The sequence below is a fragment of the Crinia signifera genome, chromosome 6, assembly GCF_055691185.1.
Source record: "Crinia signifera chromosome 6, ASM5569118v1, whole genome shotgun sequence".
Lineage (NCBI taxonomy): Eukaryota > Metazoa > Chordata > Amphibia > Anura > Myobatrachidae > Crinia > Crinia signifera.
In genome coordinates this window covers 278,108,359-278,134,430 of record NC_139222.1, presented here as the reverse complement: position 1 = coordinate 278,134,430, position 26,072 = coordinate 278,108,359, and the positions used below count along the sequence as shown (strand labels likewise).

Sequence of the window (26,072 nt, the reverse complement as noted above, 5' to 3'; positions counted from 1 at the left end):
TACAGGAGACAGGAACTGCTGCGCATCTATCCGCTACCCCTGCTCGTACAGGAGACAGGAACTGCTGCGCATTTATTCGCTACCCCTGCTCGTACAGGAGACAGGAACTGCTGCGCATCTATCCGCTACCCCTGCTCGTACAGGAGACAGGAACTGCTGCGCATTTATCCGCTACCCCTGCTCGTACAGGAGACAGGAACTGCTGCGCATCTATCCGCTACCCCTGCTCGTACAGGAGACAGGAACTGCTGCGCATCTATCCGCTACCCCTGCTCGTACAGGAGACAGGAACTGCTGCGCATCTATCCGCTACCCCTGCTCGTACAGGAGACAGGAACTGCTGCGCATTTATCCGCTACCCCTGCTCGTACAGGAGACAGGAACTGCTGCACATCTATCCGCTACCCCTGCTCGTACAGGAGACAGGAACTGCTGCGCATTTATCCGCTACCCCTGCTCGTACAGGAGACAGGAACTGCTGCGCATTTATCCGCTACCCCTGCTCGTACAGGAGACAGGAACTGCTGCGCATCTATCCGCTACCCCTGCTCGTACAGGAGACAGGAACTGCTGTGCATTTATCCGCTACCCCTGCTCGTACAGGAGACAGGAACTGCTGCGCATTTATCTGCTACCCCTGCTCGGACAGGAACTGCTGCGCATTTATCCGCTACCCCTGCTCGTACAGGAGACAGGAACTGCTGCGCATCTATCCGCTACCCCTGCTCGTACAGGAGACAGGAACTGCTGCGCATCTATCCGCTACCCCTGCTCGTACAGGAGACAGGAACTGCTGCGCATCTATCCGCTACCCCTGCTCGTACAGGAGACAGGAACTGCTGCGCATTTATCCGCTACCCCTGCTCGTACAGGAGACAGGAACTGCTGCGCATCTATCCGCTACCCCTGCTCGTACAGGAGACAGGAACTGCTGCGCATTTATCCGCTACCCCTGCTCGTACAGGAGACAGGAACTGCTGCGCATCTATCCGCTACCCCTGCTCGTACAGGAGACCGGATCTGCGGCTGGGATGGAACGCACATCGCAGTCGCATGAAATGACATGCAATTATTCACTTTTCATGCGATCTGTTGCAGCGATGCATCGGAATCGCACTAGTGGATGGCCGCCTCAACGCTTGAATTTGGTCTCTCTGGTGCCATCTAGTGGCTTTCACAGTACTGCATTGGGGGCCGATACAGCCATTAACCCTTATGCAGTCCAAATTGTTTTGCAATTCAAACAGTCCGGTTTAAATAAATTGTCTTTTTTTTTTATTATTATGATGATTCCAAAATGTTCTACATCGAATGTTGAACAATGTTAATGTTCTTATTTTAAAGTGGCTTTACCACTGGATCTGCTAGGCCTGACTACATGTTGGATCTGAAAGGGTTAATATTACACCCTGTACCTGAATACAGCCTACAATCAGAATAGCTGCAAATGTTGTTTTCCAGAGACCAATGTTACTGGTTCCACTCACTTCACTGATCTGTGCAGGAACAACGAAACACTTTCCTCCTCTATCATAACAAAGACTTCTGTATAATAGTAACTATAACACACAGGCAGTTGGATGCACGCACAATGCAGACAGCCGCTGGCCACACTGAGCAGACACTGGGCGGCTTCTGTCATTTAAATAATAACTGAGTACATGGCAACTAATGACTGCATTTTAGTAAGTATTGGGGCAGCGTACAGAAGCACAGCCTGCACTGTAACTACCGCTATGCTATAATACTATTATAAATAGTTATGTTCTAAGACCAAGATATCTTAAACACCCCACTGTACTAGAGAGGAGACTGTAGGGACTGAAGTTACAATAGCCAGAAAGAGGAGGGAACATGGCTATTGTCTGGCTATTGTACACTGCTGCTGCTGCTGGGTAATTGTGAGTAGGAAGGATGCACAGTGGTTGATATGAAATGTTCTTTACAACCCACCTTCACCCGAGAGGTAGAGCAGCATAATAACGATCTACAAGTCCGTGGGGAGGGGCATAACCGCTCCAGTGACATCACTGATAGCAATACAGGAGGGCGGTTATCTCTGCAGTGACATCACTGATAGCAATACAGGAGGGCGGTAATCTCTGCAGTGACATCACTGACAGCTACATATGAAGGGCTGTGATCTCCGCCGTGACATCACTGATAACATAAGATCAGACTCTTACCACAAGGAAATTAAATAAGATTAATGTACTTATTAGAAACATATCGAGATTGTTACTTCATCCCTGTACCAGCCAATGGAGTGAAAGTACAAGTCCAATGTGGGAGAACTGGCCCAGTGGATCCGGACAGGGACAATACATTACGGGCTTGTATACAGTTCCGGCTGAGGAAGCCCGGTGCGCTGCTGCCACGCTGCTCTCCCGGTACACTGTGTATGCTCTCCCAGCATACACTCGCACAGCAGCGGGTCAGGCGGTAGTCATTGCGCCTGGGTGGTGTTAGGAGGAAATGCCGCCTGTAAAACGGGGAGATCACGGGCATCTGCTGCCGCGTACAGGTTACTCTGTCCCAGCATGGAGAGCGCCATCCGCAGGGTGCTCCATATATTGTCAGACATGGCTCCCCCAGGGCCACCGCTCTGCTGCTGCATGCTCAGAGCCTCGAGAAAGTGCTCCACCGCCTCCCTGCAATAAAACACGAGGGGAGTGAGGTTACAGGTGAGGAGAAATCTGGACGGGTGTATGACTCTGCATCTCCTCTCCTACCTGTGCGCCCCCAGATTAATGCAGGCAATGCCCAGGTTATATCGGGAGCGGATAAACCCTGGTTGTAACTGCAGTGCCCGTCTGTAAGCTTCCACCGCAGCCTCACTGTCATTCCCATTGGCGAGAGTGGCTCCCAGCTTATTCCACAGTAAGTAATCCTGCAAGGTACAACATGGCTCAAGTATACAGATCAGTCCCTCATTCAGCACTGGGTCACCCCATCCCAACCCCACTCACGTCTGGCCTCTGACTCAGCGCGGCGGTGAAGCAGTCCACAGCTTTCTGATATTCCCCACTCAGATTGAAGAGGACGCCAAGACCGCACTGAACATCAGGATCCACCTGAGACGGGTCCAGGCGGACAGCGGCGAGGAACAGCTCCCGAACCTCAGAAAACAGGGAGCTTGCCGAGAAGGACAAAGACCATTAATGAAGAGAGGCTAAAGGAATATCAGCTCAGATGTGTCAACACAAGCCGTCTATTAGCCTGTTTACAGAGGGATGTAACTTACGTCGGCCAACCAATATTCAGCCTGCTTATTAACTAGCAATGTCATGAGACAGGAAGTGGGTACCAAATGATCCAGTGAGGTGCCCGTGGCAGCGCAACAATTCAGCCGGATACAGGACACACAGACTACAGGGATCTTATGGTGAGATCAGCAGAAAGAGCAAAGTCTATATAGGGTTTCAGATAAGGGAAGATTGCACCATTGTTTAAATACTATGGAGGTTATTCAGACCTGATCGCAATGCTGCGGTTTTTGCAAAGGGACAAAACCATGCTGCACTGCAGGTGCAGATGTAATAGGTGCAGAGAGCGTTAAGTTTGGAGGAGGGGAGTGTTCAAACTGAAATATAAATTGCAAAATGAAATTAAAGCAGCCAGTATTTACCCTGCACTGAAACTACATATCTGACCCAATTCTAACTCTCTCTGCACGTTACATCTGCCCCACCTGCAGCATGGTTTTGTCCATTTGCTAATAAAGCAGCTTTGGGATGTCAGTATTTTGACCATTTCGGTCAGTTGAACATGTCGGTATAATGAATGTACGAATTTTGACTGTTGGTCAAATGTCCGTCGGTAAATCCTACCGAACCCTGTGCCTGCCGTGGGTCAGCAGCATCAGGCGACTTATCATCTAGAAAGCTCCCAGTTTAAGAGTCCAGTCTGTACTCACTCTGACAGCAAAGTCCCCAGGGAGCGTTTCCGAGCAGCATCCCCACCAGCGTTCTCTTCCTTCACTAGGTGACTGTATTTGGGGCTGTGCCTCAGCCACTCCCGCAGCGTTTCACACGCCTGCTGCTGGAGGCATTCATTGGTGAAGCTGACTGCCAGAGCCATCAGAGCACTCAGGTTGTCCGGCTTCAGCTCCAGGCACCTTTAGAGAGAGCGAGAGACAGAAATTCACATGGTAACACAGCAAAAGGAGAAAGATGGCAGCTGGAACATGGTCATGTGACAGGAAGTAACCTCACCTTCGAAGTGCACTGATAGCCGCTAGTTCCTGCTCATTTTCTGCCTGCGTGGTGCCCAAATACTGCCAGGCCTATGGGACAGAGGAGAACGTAGCTCCAGTAAGCGCTGGGGACCAGAAATCGGCCACAATCTGCACTTAAAACGATTCCCTAATATAATACGATTAAACGGTATCCCGGTAGCTGATAAACAATGTCTAGGTCGACACTAACAAAAAGTCAACACAAAGGTACAGATGTAGCTATGCCCATAGTTGACGTACCGCCAGCGCTCATGGCCGTTTGTCACGCGATATCACCATTCAATGCATTTTTATGAGCCACAGGAGCTGGGATTAAGTCACACATGGAGATTGGTGCGGCAACAATGAGCGTGGCTACATCTGTAAACGTGGGAAAGGTCCACACGTGGAAAGGTGGAATGGAGTATTTGGGGGATTTTTTTTCTCCTTAATTTTTTTTTACTTTTTAAGACTTTTCATTCCCATCGACTCCGATTGGGAAGTGCCGAGTAATGGCAAAGCAAGGGTATGTGGTACACTAATTGGGGATCCACATTCTCAGGTGACACCCCCAAAAATTTGAAAGACTCTTGTCGACCTTGCACATGTCAGCGTTTTGGTGTCAACCTAGACAGGGTCTGTGAGCTAATCCACACTCCTACTACACACATATGCAGGTGTTCATCGTACCCTTGACCATGTCCCTTATTTCCATGGCATTCTGTCATTCCTAAAAAAAGAGAAAAGGTGGAGCGCTAAAGATTGGATCAATATGGTCAAATGATATACGTGGTTTTATTTGCTTAATAATATGTGGATTTAAAGCCACTTTGTAGGTATAAAATGTTTTACACAATAATACAATTTTTGCCCAGTGGACGATCCAGCTGTAAGAAGATAATTTTTGTGGTCCTCTGACAGCTTTTTCAAAGGGGTCATTGAAAAGGGGCCACAAAACATGTCAGGGAGCATCTGCTGATTTTATTGGGTTTACTGGCTGCACTCGGATCCCCTGTCTTGGAGAATTATCTTACCTTGCAGCTGGATCGTCCACTGGGCAAAAATTCTTCCATATTCCACCACCTGCACAATAAGGATTACAAGGACGCATACTATCGTTGAGGACACCCACCACCCCTTGGGTTACCATCTTCCTCCAGCGCTCCCCCATCCGGCAAGGTTTATGGACCCCACTACAATCTAGCCTCAGGACGGTAAAATCCAGCATCCACAAGTACCTCCATAAAAGGACACTATCAAGGGAATCCATGCCATAAGTATTACCCCCATTTTGCAATTTATTATATGTACCATTATAATATTCCTTTTATTTATTTTTATCTAAGAAAATCTTTTGTATTTTGCTCAAATATGTCTAGATGTATTATTGTGTAAAACATTTTATACCTACAAAGTGGCTTTAAATCTACATTATTATTAAGCAAATAAAACCACGTATATCATTTTACCGTATTGATCCAATTTTTAGCGCTCCACCTTTTCTCTTTTTTTCACTATACCGTTTTTAGGGGTGTGACACCCCCTAGCAGGAGCTGCTTGGCACAACACCCTATTAGGCGCTTGTATACCTTTAGCCGCAAGGCTACTAGTTTATCTTGTACATTCTGTCATTCCTAGCTACATGAGCAATACTCTCCCATGTTATATACAGAAACGGACACAAACAGCCGGGAGTGGTTTAAAGAGGGGGGGGGATATGGAACGAACCCCCTTGCAGGCTCGCTGCACTCGACACGCAGCGGGCCCGGTGCCTCTCTATGCTCGGCACACTCATTTATTCTCTCTCTATGGGTGTCGTGGACACCCACAGAGGGACAAAGTGCCGGGATTTCGACCACCGGGATTTCAACTGCATCCCAACAGCCATCTCACATAACAGGGGGGACCCAGGGACCTCTTTCTCCCTAGCAACAATGACTTCCCCTTCTGGGTGCAGGGGGAGGAGCCTGGGAGTCTCTGCAGCCATGAACAGGTGGAGGCTCCTGGGTGCAGGAGGTGCCAGCAGCATTGCAATGGGCAGCTCTTTCGATGGCACTGCCCTTAGCGATACTAATTAAAACATATGCGATTAGTCTTTTTGTGATGCAATTTCACAATGATAATAAACCCCAGGCTTAAGTAAATGAGTCCCAATGTGTAGTACATAGTACACGTGTTTCGCCATCTTCCTCACAGTAACGCACGGGACGCGGATACTGGATGAGGTGATGTTCAATTACTCAGATCCTTTTGTACACTGAAGACAAAAACCATCAACCCTGGCTGTCTCACCTCCATGTGCTGGGGGTCTCTCTGCACTGCGGTCTCAAACAGTCTCACCGCGCTAGGGAGATCGCCTTCCTGAAGGCGCTTCAGACCCTCCTCAAATGGTTGCGCCTCCTCCGAGAAGGGATTGTCGCTCTCGAACACGTAACCCTGGGAAGAGAGAACCAGAGGACCTCAGTGTCAGCAGCCCAGGCAACATGGGTCCCACATAGGAGCCTTGACGGGTGGTAAAGGTGGGGAACATCCCTGCTGGGTACTGCAATACCCGGAATGGGACCTCGCGAGGAATGGAATCTGCCTATCTGGGTGAGACAGTTCAGGTCATCTCTCGTTAAATATAATACACTACAAATAGCATTCTATGCTGGACACCGGAACTAGACCTGGGGTGGAGCAGCAGACAGAGCTTTATAGGAAGAAGGAGGAGTCAGCCCAACCACCCCACCAGTCTCCTGCCTCCACCATGTGTCCCCGTACTAGACCAAGCAGACGAAGCCAAAATCAGCGCCTCACCTTGTCATAGGATTTGGCAGACAGGTCCTGGAAATCGGAGAGCCACGGGTGTGCTTCTGCGTCCCTCTTGGCCATCTCCTCCCACTCTTCCTGTAGCTTGTCCCAGAAATCCACATCTGCCTAGAAGACAACAAAGCAATCAAAGAACCGCTGTCACCCCCCCCCCCCCCCGGGCCACCGACTCAGTGTTGTGGTTCCTATTAGGCTCTTCCTTATTGCTATGTTTATTTCTGTTTGCTATATTTATGTTTAATTGGGCTTTCTAATTTATTTAAGACCCTCACATCAAAGGCACACAAATAGTTCTCGTGCTGGGTCCATCTGGTGGGAGACAAGCAGAGCCTGGGCGGAGGAGAAAAACAATCGCTGCAGTCTGTGGTTGGTCTCCATGGCTACAGATGGTTGTAAGAAGCGCCAGATATTCATAACACATCTGCCAAATGGCAACAACAGATCCGTCTGTTTCAACAGCTGATTTCAGGTACGAATCAGTAAGTTGTGGTAACCAGCATAAAATACCTGGATTCGGTAGAATCATCAATTAAATTGTGGTTACAACTTACTGGCTCCGTCACTTACCTCTACCGCCGCTTTCGCAGTTTCAAAGTCTTTCTCCATTGGGTTAAACTGATCGACCCACTGCTCAGACAATGCCTGCAAGAGAGACGGATTACCAGGGAGTCAGACGCGGGATGAAGAGAGACAGATTTCTTCTGTAATAATCACGGATCAGAGGGGAAAAATAACAAATTTGAGCACACTGTTCTACAAGAACGAGAAGGGGGTTCTGAGAAACCAAAACGCCTGTTCACATGAATCCTTAGACAGGGTGGCATCCTAAGTGCCTCTTCGGTGTAGTGTAGGTGTGTTTAAGGAGCGCTCCCCATTGAACACCAATTCATCAGGCCTGGTGAAGTTATAAAGTGGGCTTTCATAACGCACCAGCCAATCAGCTCCAAACTGTCAAGTTACAGGCTGGGCTTAAAAATGACAGGTTCTTATTGAGCCTCTCTCCAAAAGTATTGTACAAGGTCTCAACCTCTCAGGGTTGAAGCTTAACAAGAAAGGCATGGTAAATGCAATTCATAATGTTAATACATAACCTAAAAGCGACTGGAATACAGTTTATTTTCAATTCGTTTTGAATATGATATCCCTTTATTTTTCATAACCAGAGGAACTTCTGTCACTGGGCGGAGAACGATCCTCACCCGCTGCATGCGAGGCCTTTGCATGGCCAACAGGACCCTCTGACAGTGGAGGTCTACAAGCATTGGCTACCCATTGGCTGCCATCTGCCAAATTCAAAACCAACGGAAAATAAACCGTATTTTGTGCACTTTTAGATTATGTACTAAAATTCTGAAATCGCAGTCACGGTGTCATTTTGCAAACCTGTAGAATGTGCACGGCTTTCTCACTGTATATAATGTATAGCATAACAAATCTGTAGGGATGCTACCTACTACCCGAGTATATGGTTTGGTGCCGACAAATAAAGAGGTGGGGGTTTGGTGCACATAGAGGAACGCTGGTCAGAAGTTGTGTGTACGGGTTCATGACCTCACATTATGTCCGGGATTATCAGAGCTAATAGGGTTCCGTCCATAGATCTCTAGTGTCTAGATAGTCAGACAATAGGTCTACCCCAAAAGGTCGACAGGGTCAAAATATTGACATGAAAAAAGGTTGACATGATTTTTTTTTTAAACCGGCTTGATCTTTCTTGATCCATGTTGGCATCGAGTCCGAAGCATGGTGAGCCATGTGAGGGTACGCGTCAACAGGTGTTGACATTGGGAAAAAATCGTTACGTTGCCCTTTTATCGTGTCTACCTTTTTCATGTCAATATTTTGACCCTGTTGACCTTTTGGGGTCGACCTATTGACAGACTAGACACTGTCTCTTTAATAATCCACACACATTTCTAAGGCTGTAAGAGAGTGCGAGGAGAGTGCGGAACGAACACCGGTGTGAACAAGCGAGTGAGAGACAGTTATGTTTAGAAAGCATATTGTGTGACCACACGGGGTAAATGGGAGCCACTAGCAAATACACAAGACATGAACGACTGGTTAATAAATGCGAGAAACTTCTAGAACAATGACTTGGTATTAAACACCACAAGAATTACCATGAAACATACAGATGGGATATAACATATGACTGTGATACAGAGAGTGATCAGAGGACAGGTCCGCGTCACATCTCCCTACGTCTCTCCCTCCTCGCCCCCCTATCCACAGCGCGGATCACTACCTGCTCTTGTATAAACTGCTCTGACCACTGCTCTGCCTGCGACACCGTCTGGGAGGGAGCTCTTGGAGTCTGCGAGAGGGAGACCTCCCCGTCTCCTATCTTCCTCACAAATTGTAAGAACTAACAGAGAAAGAGAGATGGAGGCAGTGAGACGACACCTGAATAATGTAGGATGCAAACACAATGACAGGATATGCAAGAGAGACTGTGAGAGGTTGTATGAGACACAATAATCTCCAGCATCCATCCCTCCTCCCCCGTGTCCACAAGGTGAGGAACCCTATACATCAGGGGCAACGGTGACATTTGTAAGGGGGAGGGGGGGGGGGGGGTCCTAAGCGTGAAAGGATTCGTAGAACTGAAACAATAAGGAGCAAATTTATTAAGCCTGGTGAAGGGATAAAGTGACCGGTACTAACGCAGCATCCAATCAGCCAAGTTACAGACTGGGTTTGAAAAATGACAGTTAGGGGTTGAATGCTTGATGCATTATTACTGGCTACTTTATCACTTCACCAGGCTAAATAAATCTGCCTGTGTGACACAAACAGAATTTCCATGCGTGACATTACATCCGTATGTTTAGGTAAAAGTCATTGTGCAGTTTACACATGAGAAATATTTTGTGCCCTGGGAGAAAGCTGCAATAAATCTCACTGCCCAGTTAATTAGTGGTTTGTATGACAAGTGTCTGCACTGCCACCCAGTGGTCATAACTAACACTGCACCCCTGGAAGAAAAAAAAAAACTATCGTCATCCAACCAAACTTGGCCGGGTATGGCTTATTTCTATACGTCAGTGGCTTTGATCTCTCCCCACCCAATGTGTATATGAAACACCATCACAAATGCAAAGGAGTATGCAGAAACACGGACGTATCCCAGTACCTGGCTGTTGGCTAGTTTGGGGTCAGTCACTTGGGACAGAAGAGATTTAGCCTCTTTCTGCAAGTCGTCCTCTGCCCGGTACTCCTCACTCCTACAGAGAAAGGGGAAATCACCAGGAATGAGGGTATGACAATACACACACACAGCCCTCACATTGTTACACCCTCTTACCACTTCTCTGCCATCGTCCCCTCCGCCTCCCCCAGCCACAGCTTCTCCTCAGACTGCTGCAGGTACTCCTCAGCCCAGCGAGACGGCGAAGAGAGGGGATCTGTGCGAGAGAAAAGAGAGAACATTATTCATTGTGTGACATCATATAAGCAGGTACTTGAGCATGGTAGATATTTGTCACAAACACTTCATGAATGGATGTATCTGCCCAAACAATGGTTCAAACAACAAAATGGCTGTCAACAACATGTGACTGGGCCCCTTACATACTGCACTGTGATTGGCAGAGACCAGTGTTATTCATCCCAGGATAGTACCGCAGCAGTCATGGAGACGTGCCTGTGGTGGGACGGCTGGTCAGATAAGCTCACATCCAGTCATGCCCGCCATATACAAGGCTCCCTGTCTCAGTGTATGTTATAAAGCAGACAGAACATCACTGAACAGAGTTTTATTGCTTTTCCACAGAGCAATCTGTTAAAGTCGTATATTGGGATATAGTGTAATAGGGTCACAAGCAGAGGAAGGGGATTTAGGAGCCTTCTCCATAAATAGTCATTGTTAAGGGACGTGGCCCTTTAGTTCTGCCCTGCCAGTATACTCAGACATGTTTGGGAATTGTACCGTTTACATTCCTGTTTTCTTAGCTCTTTCTGCAGCTGCCAGGACAGTTTACACTAAGAACTGCTACAGATGGAATACTGATATCATGGCTGTGACTACTGGTTGGCCGGGACGGTACTCACCACGGGCACTGGGCTAGGGAGAAGGGTAACTGCCAGGCTCTGCCACTAACTCAGTGCAGTATGTATAACCCACGCTGTACCTATGTAACATCTATCACTGGTAACACAGCGTGGGGGGTCCTCACATTACTATTAGTGCAGTATGTATAACCCACGCTGTACCTATGTAACATCTATCACTGGTAACACAGCGTGGGGCGTCCTCACATTACTCTCAGTGCAGTATGTATAACCCACGCTGTACCTATGTAACATCTATCACTGATAACACAGCGTGGGGGGTCCTCACATTACTCTCAGTGCAGTATGTATAACCCACGCTGTACCTATGTAACATCTATCACTGGTAACACAGCGTGGGGGGTCCTCACATTACTCTCAGTGCAGTATGTATAACCCACGCTGTACCTATGTAACATCTATCACTGGTAACACAGCGTGGGGCGTCCTCACATTACTCTCAGTGCAGTATATATAACCCACGCTGTACCTATGTAACATCTATCACTGATAACACAGCGTGGGGGGTCCTCACATTACTCTCAGTGCAGTATGTATAACCCACGCTGTACCTATGTAACATCTATCACTGGTAACACAGCGTGGGGGGTCCTCACATTACTCTCAGTGCAGTATGTATAACCCACGCTGTACCTATGTAACATCTATCACTGGTAACACAGCGTGGGGCGTCCTCACATTACTCTCAGTGCAGAATATATAACCCACGCTGTACATATGTAACATCTATCACTAGTGGCACAGCATGGGGGGTCCTCACATTACTCTCAGTGCAGTATATATAACCCACACTGTACCTATGTAACATCTATCACTGGTAACACAGCGTGGGGCGTCCTCACATTACTCTCAGTGCAGTATGTATAACCCACGCTGTACCTATGTAACATCTATCACTAGTGGCACAGCGTGGGGGGTCCTCACATTACTCTCAGTGCAGTATGTATAACCCACGCTGTACCTATGTAATATCTATCACTGGTAACACAGCGTGGGGGTTCCTCACATTACTCTCAGTGCAGTATGTATAACCCACGCTGTACCTATGTAATATCTATCACTGGTAACAGCATGGGGGGTCCTCACTTTACTCTCAGTGAAGTATGTATAACCCACGCTGTACCTATGTAATATCTATCACTGGTAACACAGCATGGGGGGTCCTCACATTACTCTCAGTGCAGTATGTATAACCCACGCTGTACCTATGTAACATCTATCACTGGTAACACAGCGTGGGGGGTCCTCACATTACTCTCAGTGCAGTATGTATAACCCACGCTGTACCTATGTAACATCTATCACTGGTAACACAGCGTGGGGCATCCTCACATTAGTCTCAGTGCAGTATGTATAACCCACGCTGTACCTATGTAATATCTATCACTAGTAACACAATGTGGGGGGTCCTCACATTACTCTCAGTGCAGTATGTATAACCCACGCTGTACCTATGTAATATCTATCACTGGTAACACAGAGTGGGGCGTCCTCACATTACTCTCAGTGCAGTATGTATAACCCACGCTGTACCTATGTAACATCTATCACTGGTAACACAGCATGGGGGGTCCTCACATTACTCTCAGTGCAGTATGTATAACCCACGCTGTACCTATGTAACATCTATCACTGGTAACACACGTGGGGGTTCCTCACATTACTCTCAGTGCAGTATGTATAACCCACGCTGTACCTATGTAACATCTATCACTGGTAACACAGCATGGGGGGTCCTCACATTAGTCTCAGTGCAGTATGTATAACCCACGCTGTACCTATGTAATATCTATCACTAGTAACACAGCGTGGGGGGTCCTCACATTACTCTCAGTGCAGTATGTATAACCCACGCTGTACCTATGTAATATCTATCACTGGTAACACAGCATGGGGGGTCCTCACATTAGTCTCAGTGCAGTATGTATAACCCACGCTGTACCTATGTAACATCTATCACTGGTAACACAGCGTGGGGGGTCCTCACATTACTCTCAGTGCAGTATGTATAACCCACGCTGTACCTATCTAACATCTATCACTGGTAACACAGCGTGGGGGGTCCTCACATTACTCTCAGTGCAGTATGTATAACCCACGCTGTACCTATGTAACATCTATCACTGGTAACACAGCGTGGGGGGTCCTCACATTACTCTCAGTGCAGTATGTATAACCCACGCTGTACCTATGTAACATCTATCACTGGTAACACAGCGTGGGGGGTCCTCACATTACTCTCAGTGCAGTATGTATAACCCACGCTGTACCTATGTAACATCTATCACTGGTAACACAGCGTGGGGGGTCCTCACATTACTCTCAGTGCAGTATGTATAACCCACGCTGTACCTATGTAACATCTATCACTGGTAACACACGTGGGGGGTCCTCACATTAGTCTCAGTGCAGTATGTATAACCCACGCTGTACCTATGTAACATCTATCACTAGTAACACAGCGTGGGGCGTCCTCACATTACTCTCAGTGCAGTGTGTATAACCCACGCTGTACCTATGTAATATCTATCACTGGTAACACAGAGTGGGGGGTCCTCACATTAGTCTCAGTGCAGTATGTATAACCCACGCTGTACCTATGTAACATCTATCACTGGTAACACAGCGTGGGGGGTCCTCACATTACTCTCAGTGCAGTATGTATAACCCACGCTGTACCTATGTAACATCTATCACTGGTAACACAGCGTGGGGGGTCCTCACATTACTCTCAGTGCAGTATGTATAACCCACGCTGTACCTATGTAATATCTATCACTGGTAACACAGCGTGGGGCGTCCTCACATTACTCTCAGTGCAGTATGTATAACCCACGCTGTACCTATGTAACATCTATCACTAGTAACACAGCATGGGGGGTCCTCACATTACTCTCAGTGCAGTATGTATAACCCACGCTGTACCTATTTAACATCTATCACTGGTAACACAGCATGGGGGGTCCTCACATTACTCTCAGTGCAGTATGTATAACCCACGCTGTACCTATGTAACATCTATCACTGGTGACACAGCGTGGGGGGTCCTCACATTACTCTCAGTGCAGTATGTATAACCCACGCTGTACCTATGTAACATCTATCACTGGTAAAACAGCGTGGGGCGTCCTCACATTACTCTCAGTGCAGTATGTATAACCCACGCTGTACCTATGTAACATCTATCACTGGTAACACACGTGGGGGGTCCTCACATTACTCTCAGTGCAGAATGTATAACCCACGCTGTACCTGTGTAATATCTATCACTGGTAACACAGCATGGGGGGTCCTCACATTACTCTCAGTGCAGTATGTATAACCCACGCTGTACCTATGTAACATCTATCACTGGTAACACAGCGTGGGGCGTCCACACATCACTCTCAGTGCAGTATGTATAACCCACGCTGTACCTATGTAACATCTATCACTAGTAACACACGTGGGGGGTCCTCACATTACTCTCAGTGCAGTATGTATAACCCACGCTGTACCTATGTAACATCTATCACTGGTAACACAGCGTGGGGGGTCCTCACATTACTCTCAGTGCAGTATGAATAACCCACGCTGTACCTATGTAACATCTATCACTGGTAACACAGCGTGGGGCGTCCTCACATTACTCTCAGTGCAGTATGTATAACCCACGCTGTACCTATGTAACATCTAACACTAGTGGCACAGCGTGGGGGGTCCTCACATTACTCTCAGTGCAGTATGTATAACCCACGCTGTACCTATGTAACATCTATCACTGGTAACACAGCGTGGGGGGTCCTCACATTACTATTAGTGCAGTATGTATAACCCACGCTGTACCTATGTAACATCTATCACTGGTAACACAGCGTGGGGCGTCCTCACATTACTCTCAGTGCAGTATGTATAACCCACGTTGTACCTATGTAATATCTATCACTGGTAACACAGCGTGGTGGGTCCTCACATTACTCTCAGTGCAGTATGTATAACCCACGCTGTACCTATGTAATATCTATCACTGGTAACACAGCGTGGGGGGTCCTCACATTACTCTCAGTGCAGTATGTATAACCCACGCTGTACCTATGTAACACCTATCACTGGTAACACAGCGTGGGGGGTCCTCACATTACTATTAGTGCAGTATGTATAACCCACGCTGTACCTATGTAACATCTATCACTAGTAACACAGAGTGGGGGGTCCTCACATTACTCTCAGTGCAGTATGTATAACCCACGCTGTACCTATGTAATATCTATCACTGGTAACACAGAGTGGGGGGTCCTCACTTTACTCTCAGTGCAGTATGTATAACCCACGCTGTACCTATGTAATATCTATCACTGGTAACACAGCGTGGGGGGTCCTCACATTACTCTCAGTGCAGTATGTATAACCCACGCTGTACCTATGTATCACTGGTAACACAGCGTGGGGGGTCCTCGCATTACTCTCAGTGCAGTATGTATAACCCACGCTGTACCTATGTAACATCTATCACTGGTAACACAGCGTGGGGCGTCCTCACATTACTCTCAGTGCAGTATGTATAACCCACGCTGTACCTATGTAATATCTATCACTGGTAACACAGCGTGGGGCGTCCTCACATTACTCTCAGTGCAGTATGTATAACCCACGCTGTACCTATGTAACATCTATCACTGGTAACACAGCGTGGGGGGTCCTCACATTACTCTCAGTGCAGTATGTATAACCCACGCTGCACCTATGTAACACCTATCACTGGTAACACAGCGTGGGGCGTCCTCACATTACTCTTAGTGCAGTATGTATAACCCACGCTGCACCTATGTAACACCTATCACTGGTAACACAGCGTGGGGCGTCCTCACATTACTCTCAGTGCAGTATGTATAACCCACGCTGTACCTATGTAATATCTATCACTGGTAACACACGTGGGGGGTCCTCACATTACTCTCAGTGCAGTATGTATACCCCACGCTGTACCTATGTAACATCTATCACTGGTAACACAGCGTGGGGGGTCCTCACATTACTCTCAGTGCAGTATGTATAACCCACGCTGTACCTATGTAACATCTATCACTGGTAACACAGCGTGGGGGGTCCTCACATTACTCTCAGTGCAGTATGTATAACCCACGCTGTACCTATGTAATATCTATCACTGGTAACACAGCATGGGGCGTCCTCACATTACTCTTAGTGCAGTATGTATAACCCACGCTGCACCTATGTAACACCTATCACTGGTAACACAGCGTGGGGCGTCCTCACATTACTCTCAGTGCAGTATGTATAACCCACGCTGTACCTATGTAACATCTATCACTGGTAACACAGCGTGGGGGTGTCTCACATTACTATTAGTGCAGTATGTATAACCCACGCTGTACCTATGTAACACCTATCACTGGTAACACAGCGTGGGGGGTCCTCACATTACTCTCAGTGCAGTATGTATAACCCACGCTGTACCTATGCAATATCTATCACTGGTAACACAGCGTGGGGGGTCCTCACATTAGTCTCAGTGCAGTATGTATAACCCACGCTGTACCTATGTAACATCTATCACTGGTAACACAGCGTGGGGCGTCCTCACATTACTATTAGAGCAGTATGTATAACCCACGCTGTACCTATGTAACACCTATCACTGGTAACACAGCATGGGGGGTCCTCACATTAGTCTTAGTGCAGTATGTATAACCCACGCTGTACCTATGTAACATCTATCACTGGTAACACAGCGTGGGGCGTCCTCACATTACTATTAGAGCAGTATGTATAACCCACGCTGTACCTATGTAACACCTATCACTGGTAACACAGCATGGGGGGTCCTCACATTAGTCTCAGTGCAGTATGTATAACCCACGCTGTACCTATGTAACATCTATCACTAGTGGCACAGCGTGGGGGGTCCTCACATTACTGTCAGTAATAAGCTAATGCAGTATGTGGAGTCCAGTGTGTGATAACACATCAGCTTCTGGAAGATAAACAGGTGCCACGGGGTACAGCACAAACATCTGACACTGCAGCAGGAAGGCTGGCGGGAAGGGGGGGGGGGGGGGGGGTTGGGGGGTGTCTGTTTCCAATCACTAGTCTACAGCAGGATTCTCCTGTATTGTGACCTCAAAGTGACGGTCACAGCTGGTGGGTTCTCCCACTTAGCTCTGGACCCTGGGCCAACCAGCTCCTGCCTAAACCAGAGCAAGGCGGCTGCTCTCTATCACTGGGGTCCTGTAGCACTGCTTATTGTCAAGGGGGGCAGGGTCCATGAGCTCACAGACTGTGTCTACGTTGACAGACATTAGGTCGACGTTGACAAATGGTTGACACAAGCAAATGATCCACATGGGTTTTGACATTTTTTGGGGGGTATCGATACCTAAACACGTGGACCTACAATTAGTGTTTTTTATGTCAATGTCGACACCTGCTCAAGTGGACTGTAAAACTGGCGTCGACCTTCTGTCAATGCCGACCTATGGCATGCTGACCATTTTCAGGCGTGGACCTAGTCACTGGTGACCATTAGTGGTCGAACTATACATTGTTGACCCAGGGAACCGGACACCTTTTGTCAATGTCGTCCTTTGTGCACGTCGACTAGACAGTGCCAGCCATCCGGATCCCCCAATGCAAAACCATCTGAGAGTCTCTGGTCTAAAGGATCCTGTTAGGAGTTTCGGCAACACAGCTATGCTGCCATAGGATGGCCTCTATACATTGTGGGCCTGATTCGGGACCTTAACGCTTTCCGGCGACCTCCTGCCCCGATCCCCCCTCCCCTCCCCCGCTGTTGAATCCCCTTGATACCATGAAAGAGAATGTGTACGAGAACACACCCCACCCCCCCGTGCAGAACACCCCCCACCCCCCCGCGCATGCGGCCGAAGGGGAGAGAAATCAAAACTGAACTGACTTTTCTTTCCATCTGTGTCCGCAGAAGAAAGGGCGGGCTCTGATGTCATGTGATGTCAGTTGCCCGCCCCCCCCCCGGCATGCAGCAGGACACCTGCGTTCCCATAAAACACTCCCCCATAAAGGTGAGGAGCAGCGTTAGTCTTTTATTATATAGCAGCTTCATTTAATAGAATTTCATGGTGGCCGTCCAATGGATACAGGTCAGATACTCCTGCTGGGATCCCGGGAGCCGATTCATTCAGAGGTATAGATAAGAGGATGAATTATACGGCATATACATTTTCTTAATCTTCAGTGTGATTATAAAGGTGGCCATACACACGCAGATTTATCTGCAGATCTGTCTGGTTGGAACAAAAACATGGTTATGGATGAGAGCAAATGACAGTTGATCATTTGCTTGGAAATGTTGGAAAATTGACAAACTGTCACTCATCCATAACCATGTTTTTGTTCCAACCAGCCAGATCTGAACATAAATCTTACTAGTGTATGGGCACCTTAAGACCGCAAACGGTAGTCTCTATGGGGGGAATTCAATCAGCTGCAGGGTTTACCATGTGAATAACTGCTGCTAGTGTGCATCCTTGCATTCAGACAGAACCTGGGACCCCCCCCCATGGTAAAGTCAGCGGGGGGGACGGGGGACGACGACACAACATCGGACCTGCGCACGGGGAAAACCAATACATGCATTCCTTTGTTTATGTGGAGTCCGCGGCTAATTGAATACCGCACCATGAGTGCTGCCTCTGAGGACACCTTCTCCTTTACTGTAAATACCTTACATTATGGTAACCTCGGAAGACACTCAGGATTGGCCGCAGGAAGTGGGCGGACCTTAGTTAGAGGCGGGACAGCTTTCCTATTATCTCACCTGCCTGGTCAGTGAACTCTCGGGTCCAGTCCTCCTCTTCTACATGATCCGGTTCTTGTCCAAGGAACTCATCGGTCCAATTCTCGGAGAGGGCCAGATCCGCCACACCAGGAGCTAGGAAGAAGGGGCAGGTGAGTCGGGACACCCACTGCCAAGCATCGCCGGCAGCAGCGCTCATGGTACCCACCACGTAAGGGCTGCGGACGGAAACTGCTCTGTTCAATCTGCTGCATCTCTGCCAGGAGACCGTCCATCTTGAACGTGTGCGGAGCTCGGGTGTGTAGGTGAGGTGCACGGGAGTGCAGGAACTCCGACACAAGCTGAACACATGGGGAAAGGTGCGGAAAGATGAAGAGTGCAGAGACCCTTCGCCAACACTCACGACAAGCCGGCATTTTATGGACTGGACCCATACCTAATATATGTACTAGGAATACATGTATCAGTATTGTATATACTATTCTTTCTTGGTTTGTTCCTTAAAACGAATTAATAATTTATAATTCTAACAGTGTTATTGGCTACCATGACAACCACAGTCACATAGAACACAAGGTATTGTGCGGAGTGGTTTTGGAACACCTCTCTGAGCTCTGCCTCATGGCTGTTCCAATGTAACATTCACCCCCACTCTACCGTCACATGACAAGGGGACAGCAGCAAGCCTGTGTGTGACCGGCTGCTATTTGTTGCACCCTCTAGAGAGACTTTGAAAAGGAGATAGTGATTTGTAGGAGTGCATAATAAGGTACTTCATGTATACAATGTGATAGGGCAAGGAAACAACTTATGACAGTAACGGTCTCACCTCATCTTCTGTAGCTTCTCCAAGTGGCTTTGAGATCTGTCAATAAATAAATATTGATTTAGGTATTTGATGAAGGTGTTATTTGTGCTCAATGCAGGATACCAACAGGAGATGTGGGGTTGGGGGGGAGGTTGTTACAGCTATTACACAAGTAACAAATAGCTGCTGCCTGGCAATCACATTATACAGACTGGAAAATGAAAACCAAAAACCTGGTTTGGTCGATGGACGGTGATCTGTGGTCAAGTTTGCAGCAACGTCTGGGGGCTACGGAATACAGATCAGCGTCCCCCACCAGAGAAACACATGGGGGGGGGGCTACGGAATACAGATCAGCGTCCCCCACCAGACACACACACCGGGGGGCTACGGAATACAGATCAGCGTCCCGCACCAGAGACACACATCAGAGGCTACGGAATACAGATCAGCATCCCGCACCAGAGAAACACATCGGGGGGGCTACGGAATACAGATCAGCGTCCCCCACCAGAGAAACACATCAGAGGCTACGGAATACAGATCAGCGTCCCCCACCAGAGAAACACATCAGGGGGGCTACGAAATACAGATCAGCGTCCCCCACCAGAGACACACATCGGGGGGGGGGGCTACAGAATACAGATCAGCGTCCCCCACCAGAGACACACACATCGGGGGGCTACGGAATACAGATCAGCGTCCCCCACCAGAGACACACATCGGGGGGCTAAGGAATACAGATCAGCGTCCCCCACCAGAGACACCCACATCGGGGGGCTACTGAATACAGATCAGCGTCCCCCACCGGGGGGGTCTACGGAATACAGATCAGCGTCTCCCACCAGAGACACACATCGGGGGGGGGGCTAAGGAATACAGATATCAGCGTCCCCCACCAGAGACACACATCGGGGGGTTACAGAATACAGATATCAGCGTCCCCCACCAGAGACACACATCGGGGAGCTACAGAATACAGATCAGCATCTCCCACCAGAGACACACACCAGGGGGCTACGGAATACAGATCAGCATCTCCCACCAGAGACACACATCGGGGGGGCTACGGAATACAGATCAGCATCTCCCACCAGAGACACACACATCGGGGAGCTACAGAATACAGATCAGCGTCCCCCACCAGAGACACACATCGGGGGGGCTACAGAATACAGATCAGCATCTCCCACCAGAGACACACATCGGGGGGGCTACAGAATACAGATCAGCATCTCCCACCAGAGACACACATCGGGGGGGCTACGGAATACAGATCAGCATCTCCCACCAGACACACACATCGGGGGGCTACAGAATACAGATCAGCATCTCCCACCAGAGAAACACATCAGGGGAGCTACAGAATACAGATCAGCATCTCCCACCAGACACACACATCGGGGGGGCTACGGAATACAGATCAGCGTCCCCCACCAGAGACACACATCGGGGGGCTACGGAATACAGATCAGCGTCCCCCACCAGACACACACATCGGGGGGCTACGGAATACAGATCAGCGTCCCCCACCAGAGACACACATCGGGGGGGCTACGGAATACAGATCAGCATCCCCCACCAGAGACACACATCGGGGGGGCTACAGAATACAGATCAGCATCTCCCACCAGACACACACATCGGGGAGCTACAGAATACAGATCAGTGTCCCCCACCAGAGACACACATCGGGGGGCTACAGAATACAGATCAGCGTCCCCCACCAGACACACACATCGGGGGGCTACGGAATACAGATCAGCGTCCCCCACCAGAGACACACATCGGGGGGGCTACGGAATACAGATCAGCATCCCCCACCAGAGACACACATCGGGGGGGCTACGGAATACAGATCAGCATCTCCCACCAGACACACACATCGGGGAGCTACAGAATACAGATCAGTGTCCCCCACCAGAGACACACATCGGGGGGCTACAGAATACAGATCAGCATCTCCCACCAGAGACACACACCGGGGGGCTACAGAATACAGATCAGTGTCCCCCACCAGAGACACACATCGGGGGGGCTACAGAATACAGATCAGTGTCTCCCACCAGAGACACACATCGGGGGGGCTACGGAATACAGATCAGCATCTCCCACCAGACACACACATCGGGGGGCTACGGAATACAGATCAGCGTCCCCCACCAGAGACACACATCGGGGGGCTACAGAATACAGATCAGCATCTCCCACCAGAGACACACACCGGGGGGCTACAGAATACAGATCAGCATCTCCCACCAGAGACACACATCGGGGGGCTACGGAATACAGATCAGCATCTCCCACCAGACACACACATCGGGGAGCTACAGAATACAGATCAGCATCTCCCACCAGAGACACACATCGGGGGAGCTACAGAATACAGATCAGCATCTCCCACCAGAGACACACATCGGGGGAGCTACAGAATACAGATCAGCATCTCCCACCAGAGACACACATCGGGGGGCTACGGAATACAGATCAGCATCTCCCACCAGACACACACATCGGGGAGCTACAGAATACAGATCAGCATCTCCCACCAGAGACACACATCGGGGGGCTACAGAATACAGATCAGCATCTCCCACCAGAGACACACATCGGGGGAGCTACAGAATACAGATCAGCATCTCCCACCAGAGACACACATCGGGGGGCTACGGAATACAGATCAGCATCTCCCACCAGAGACACACATCGGGGGGCTACGGAATACAGATCAGCATCTCCCACCAGACACACACATCGGGGGGCTACAGAATACAGATCAGCGTCCCCCACCAGAGACACACATCGGGGGGGCTACAGAATACAGATCAGCATCTCCCACCAGAGACACACATCAGGGGGGGCTACATAATACAGATCAGCATCTCCCACCAGAGACACACATCGGGGGGCTACGGAATACAGATCAGCATCTCCCACCAGACACACACATCGGGGAGCTACAGAATACAGATCAGCATCTCCCACCAGAGACACACATCGGGGGGCTACAGAATACAGATCAGCATCTCCCACCAGAGACACACATCGGGGGAGCTACAGAATACAGATCAGCATCTCCCACCAGAGACACACATCGGGGGAGCTACAGAATACAGATCAGCATCTCCCACCAGAGACACACATCGGGGGGCTACGGAATACAGATCAGCATCTCCCACCAGACACACACATCGGGGAGCTACAGAATACAGATCAGCATCTCCCACCAGAGACACACATCGGGGAGCTACAGAATACAGATCAGCGTCCCCCACCAGAGACACACATCGGGGGGCTACAGAATACAGATCAGCATCTCCCACCAGAGACACACATCGGGGGGCTACAGAATACAGATCAGCATCTCCCACCAGAGACACACATCGGGGGGGCTACAGAAGACAGATCAGTGTCCCCCATACTGCAGATGAGTCGTGTATCATCATCTACTCATAGCTAACTACATGCTTCACTACAGGCACATATGACAAGCACATACAATTACAGGTACACACAATGTATCACTTACACGGCATCTGCAGACATGCATGTAATCTGACTGCCAGACAGCATGTGTGTGTACCATATACACCAGCACAGGGAGACATGATGCATCAGCACAACACCTGCGCGAAGGGTGACCATGTGCCACCTGCAGCTTTCCAGCCATGCTGGGACTAGTAGTTCCACACACTGCAGTTAGTATAAACCAGTCTGCACAGATAACATAGAGACAGTGACATAGAAAGGGGGTTTCAGTGCTGAGTACACTGCATGCAGATAACATAGGGGCAGCGATAGGGGGGGGGGGGGGAGGGAGTGTATGTACACAGATAACATAGGGACAGTGACATAGAAAGGGGGTTTCAGTGCTGAGTACACTGCATGCAGTGTGTATATACACAGATAACATAGGGACAGAGATGGGGGGGGGGGGGAGTGTATATACACAGATAACATAGGGACAGTGACAATAGAGGGGGAGGGGGGGGTCAGTGCTGAGTACACTATATACACATATAACACAGGGGCAGTTATACATACAAGGGGGGCAGTGCTGATAATAAGGGGGGTGGTGTCACTCACAGCAGGGGCCCCTGGGGGCCAGGCTACATGGGGCAAGCCTTCCTCTCGCAGTCCCTTGTCCTGGGTGAAGTGGCCGGTGAGTTTCATGAGTGGGTTGGCCCCTCCACACTCCGTGTCCACCAGTCCACGCATCGCCATGGTAACCGCCTGCAACATGGAGGTCAGACATGAGGTGAAACCCCGCAGACGCCCCCCAGGTGTCTCACCCCCCTGGCCCAGCCTCTTACCTGGTGTCTCACAGCCGGCACTGTCCCTGGCTGTCTAGTGTCTGTCAGTGCTGTGGCAGCTGTCTCTCCCCCTATGCCCGGCTCTCTGTTCCAGCAGGATGTGGGATGTCTCTGGTCGCCATGTATCTCGTCCCAGTCTCTTCCTGTGTCTCCCGGCAGTCAGAGTTCAGGGAGGAGGGGCTGGTGATGGTACCGAGACCGGCTGGGCGGGGAGAGGCTGTGAGGGGAGGAGATACTGGGCGTCTGTCACTGTGTGGGGAGGAGAGACTGGGTGCCTGTCACTGTGCGGGGAGGAGAGACTGGGTGTCTGTCACTGTGTGGGGAGGAGACAGAGGCTGTGTGGGGAGGAGAGACTGGGTGCCTGTCACTGTGCGGGGAGGAGAGACTGGGTGTCTGTCACTGTGTGGGGAGGAGACAGAGGCTGTGTGGGGAGAAGAGACTGCCTGTCACTGTGTGGGGAGGAGGAGAGATAGACTGCCACTCACTGTGTGGGGAGGAGGAGAGAGAGACTGCCACTCACTGTGTGGGGAGGAGGAGAGAGAGACTGCCACTCACTGTGTGGGGAGGAGAGAGACTGCCACTCACTGTGTGTGGGGAGGAGGAGAGAGAGACTGCCACTCACTGTGTGGGGAGGAGAGAGACTGCCACTCACTGTGTGGGGAGGGGAGAGAGAGAGACTGTCACTCACTGTGTGGGGAGGAGAGAGACTGTCACTCACTGTGTGGGGAGGAGAGAGAGAGAGAGAGAGACTGTCACTCACTGTGTGGGGAGGAGAGAGAGACTGCCACTCACTGTGTGGGGAGGGGAGAGAGAGACTGTCACTCACTGTGTGGGGAGGAGAGAGAGACTGCCACTCACTGTGTGGGGAGGGGAGAGAGAGACTGTCACTCACTGTGTGGGGAGGAGAGAGAGACTGTCACTCACTGTGTGGGGAGGAGAGAGAGAGAGACTGTCACTCACTGTGTGGGGAGGAGAGAGAGACGGTCTGTCACTGTGAGGGGAGGAGAGAGACTGTCAGTCACTGTGTGGGGAGGAGAGAGTGAGACTGTCACTGTGTGGGGAGGAGAGAGACTGTCACTGTGTGGGGAGGAGAGAGAGACTGTCACTCACTGTGTGGGGAGGAGACAGAGAGAGACTGTCTGTCACTGTGTGGGGAGGAGAGAGACTGTCACTCACTGTGTGGGGAGGAGACAAAGACTGTCACTGTATGGGGAGAAGAGAGAGAGACTGTCACTGTGTGGGGGAGGAGAGAGAGACTGTCACTCACTGTGTGGGGAGGAGAGAGAGACTGTCACTCACTGTGTGGGGAGGAGACAGAGAGAGACTGTCACTCACTGTGTGGGGAGGAGAGAGACTGTCACTCACTGTGTGGGGAGGAGACAGAGAGAGACTGTCTGTCACTGTGTGGGGAGGAGAGAGACTGTCACTCACTGTGTGGGGAGGAGAGAGAGACTGTCACTGTATAGGGAGGAGAGAGAGAGACTGTCACTGTGTGGGGAGGAGAGAGAGACTGTCACTGTGTGGGGAGGAGAGAGAGACTGCCACTCACTGTGTGGGGAGGGGAGAGAGAGACTGTCACTCACTGTGTGGGGAGGAGAGAGAGACTGTCACTCACTGTGTGGGGAGGAGAGAGAGAGAGACTGTCACTCACTGTGTGGGGAGGAGAGAGAGACGGTCTGTCACTGTGAGGGGAGGAGAGAGACTGTCAGTCACTGTGTGGGGAGGAGAGAGTGAGACTGTCACTGTGTGGGGAGGAGAGAGACTGTCACTGTGTGGGGAGGAGAGAGAGACTGTCACTCACTGTCTGGGGAGGAGACAGAGAGAGACTGTCTGTCACTGTGTGGGGAGGAGAGAGACTGTCACTCACTGTGTGGGGAGGAGACAAAGACTGTCACTGTATGGGGAGAAGAGAGAGAGACTGTCACTGTGTGGGGGAGGAGAGAGAGACTGTCACTCACTGTGTGGGGAGGAGAGAGAGACTGTCACTCACTGTGTGGGGAGGAGACAGAGAGAGACTGTCACTCACTGTGTGGGGAGGAGAGAGACTGTCACTCACTGTGTGGGGAGGAGACAGAGAGA

At 49.7% G+C, this 26,072-nt stretch overlaps 1 protein-coding gene across 2 annotated transcripts; it reads right to left on the bottom strand.

Moving 5' to 3' along the window:
• Nucleotides 1-786: 786 nt before the first annotated feature.
• Nucleotides 787-24,256, bottom strand: PEX5 (peroxisomal biogenesis factor 5). 2 transcript variants are annotated; one of them, XM_083149731.1, is made up of 16 exons: nt 23,994-24,256; nt 23,767-23,913; nt 19,702-19,737; nt 19,081-19,213; nt 18,894-19,007; nt 10,335-10,434; nt 10,164-10,254; nt 9,276-9,395; nt 7,595-7,669; nt 7,016-7,135; nt 6,509-6,652; nt 4,215-4,285; nt 3,917-4,117; nt 2,970-3,135; nt 2,733-2,890; nt 787-2,651 (listed from the first exon to the last, which is right to left on the bottom strand). In XM_083149731.1, the coding sequence occupies exons 2-16, from the start codon at nt 23,902-23,904 to the stop codon at nt 2,447-2,449; spliced, it is 1,872 nt and encodes a 623-aa protein (XP_083005857.1). In that variant the 5' UTR covers nt 23,905-23,913; nt 23,994-24,256; the 3' UTR covers nt 787-2,446. The 2 variants fall into 2 exon arrangements, with proteins under 2 accessions (XP_083005857.1, XP_083005858.1); XM_083149732.1 differs by lacking the exon at nt 9,276-9,395 and having other exon boundaries at nt 23,994-24,255.
• Nucleotides 24,257-26,072: the final 1,816 nt, after the last annotated feature.

Bases quoted from the DNA above. Each gene is read 5' to 3' on its own strand.
- PEX5 (XM_083149731.1), bottom strand. From the start codon at position 23,904: ATGGCGATGCGTGGACTGGTGGACACGGAGTGTGGAGGGGCCAACCCA. The intron at 19,008-19,080 runs GTGGGTACCATG...CCTTCTTCCTAG, and splicing joins CCGTCCGCAGCCCTTACGTG to CTCCTGGTGTGGCGGATCTG. The intron at 2,652-2,732 runs GTAGGAGAGGAG...GTTTTATTGCAG, and splicing joins ATTAATCTGGGGGCGCACAG to GGAGGCGGTGGAGCACTTTC.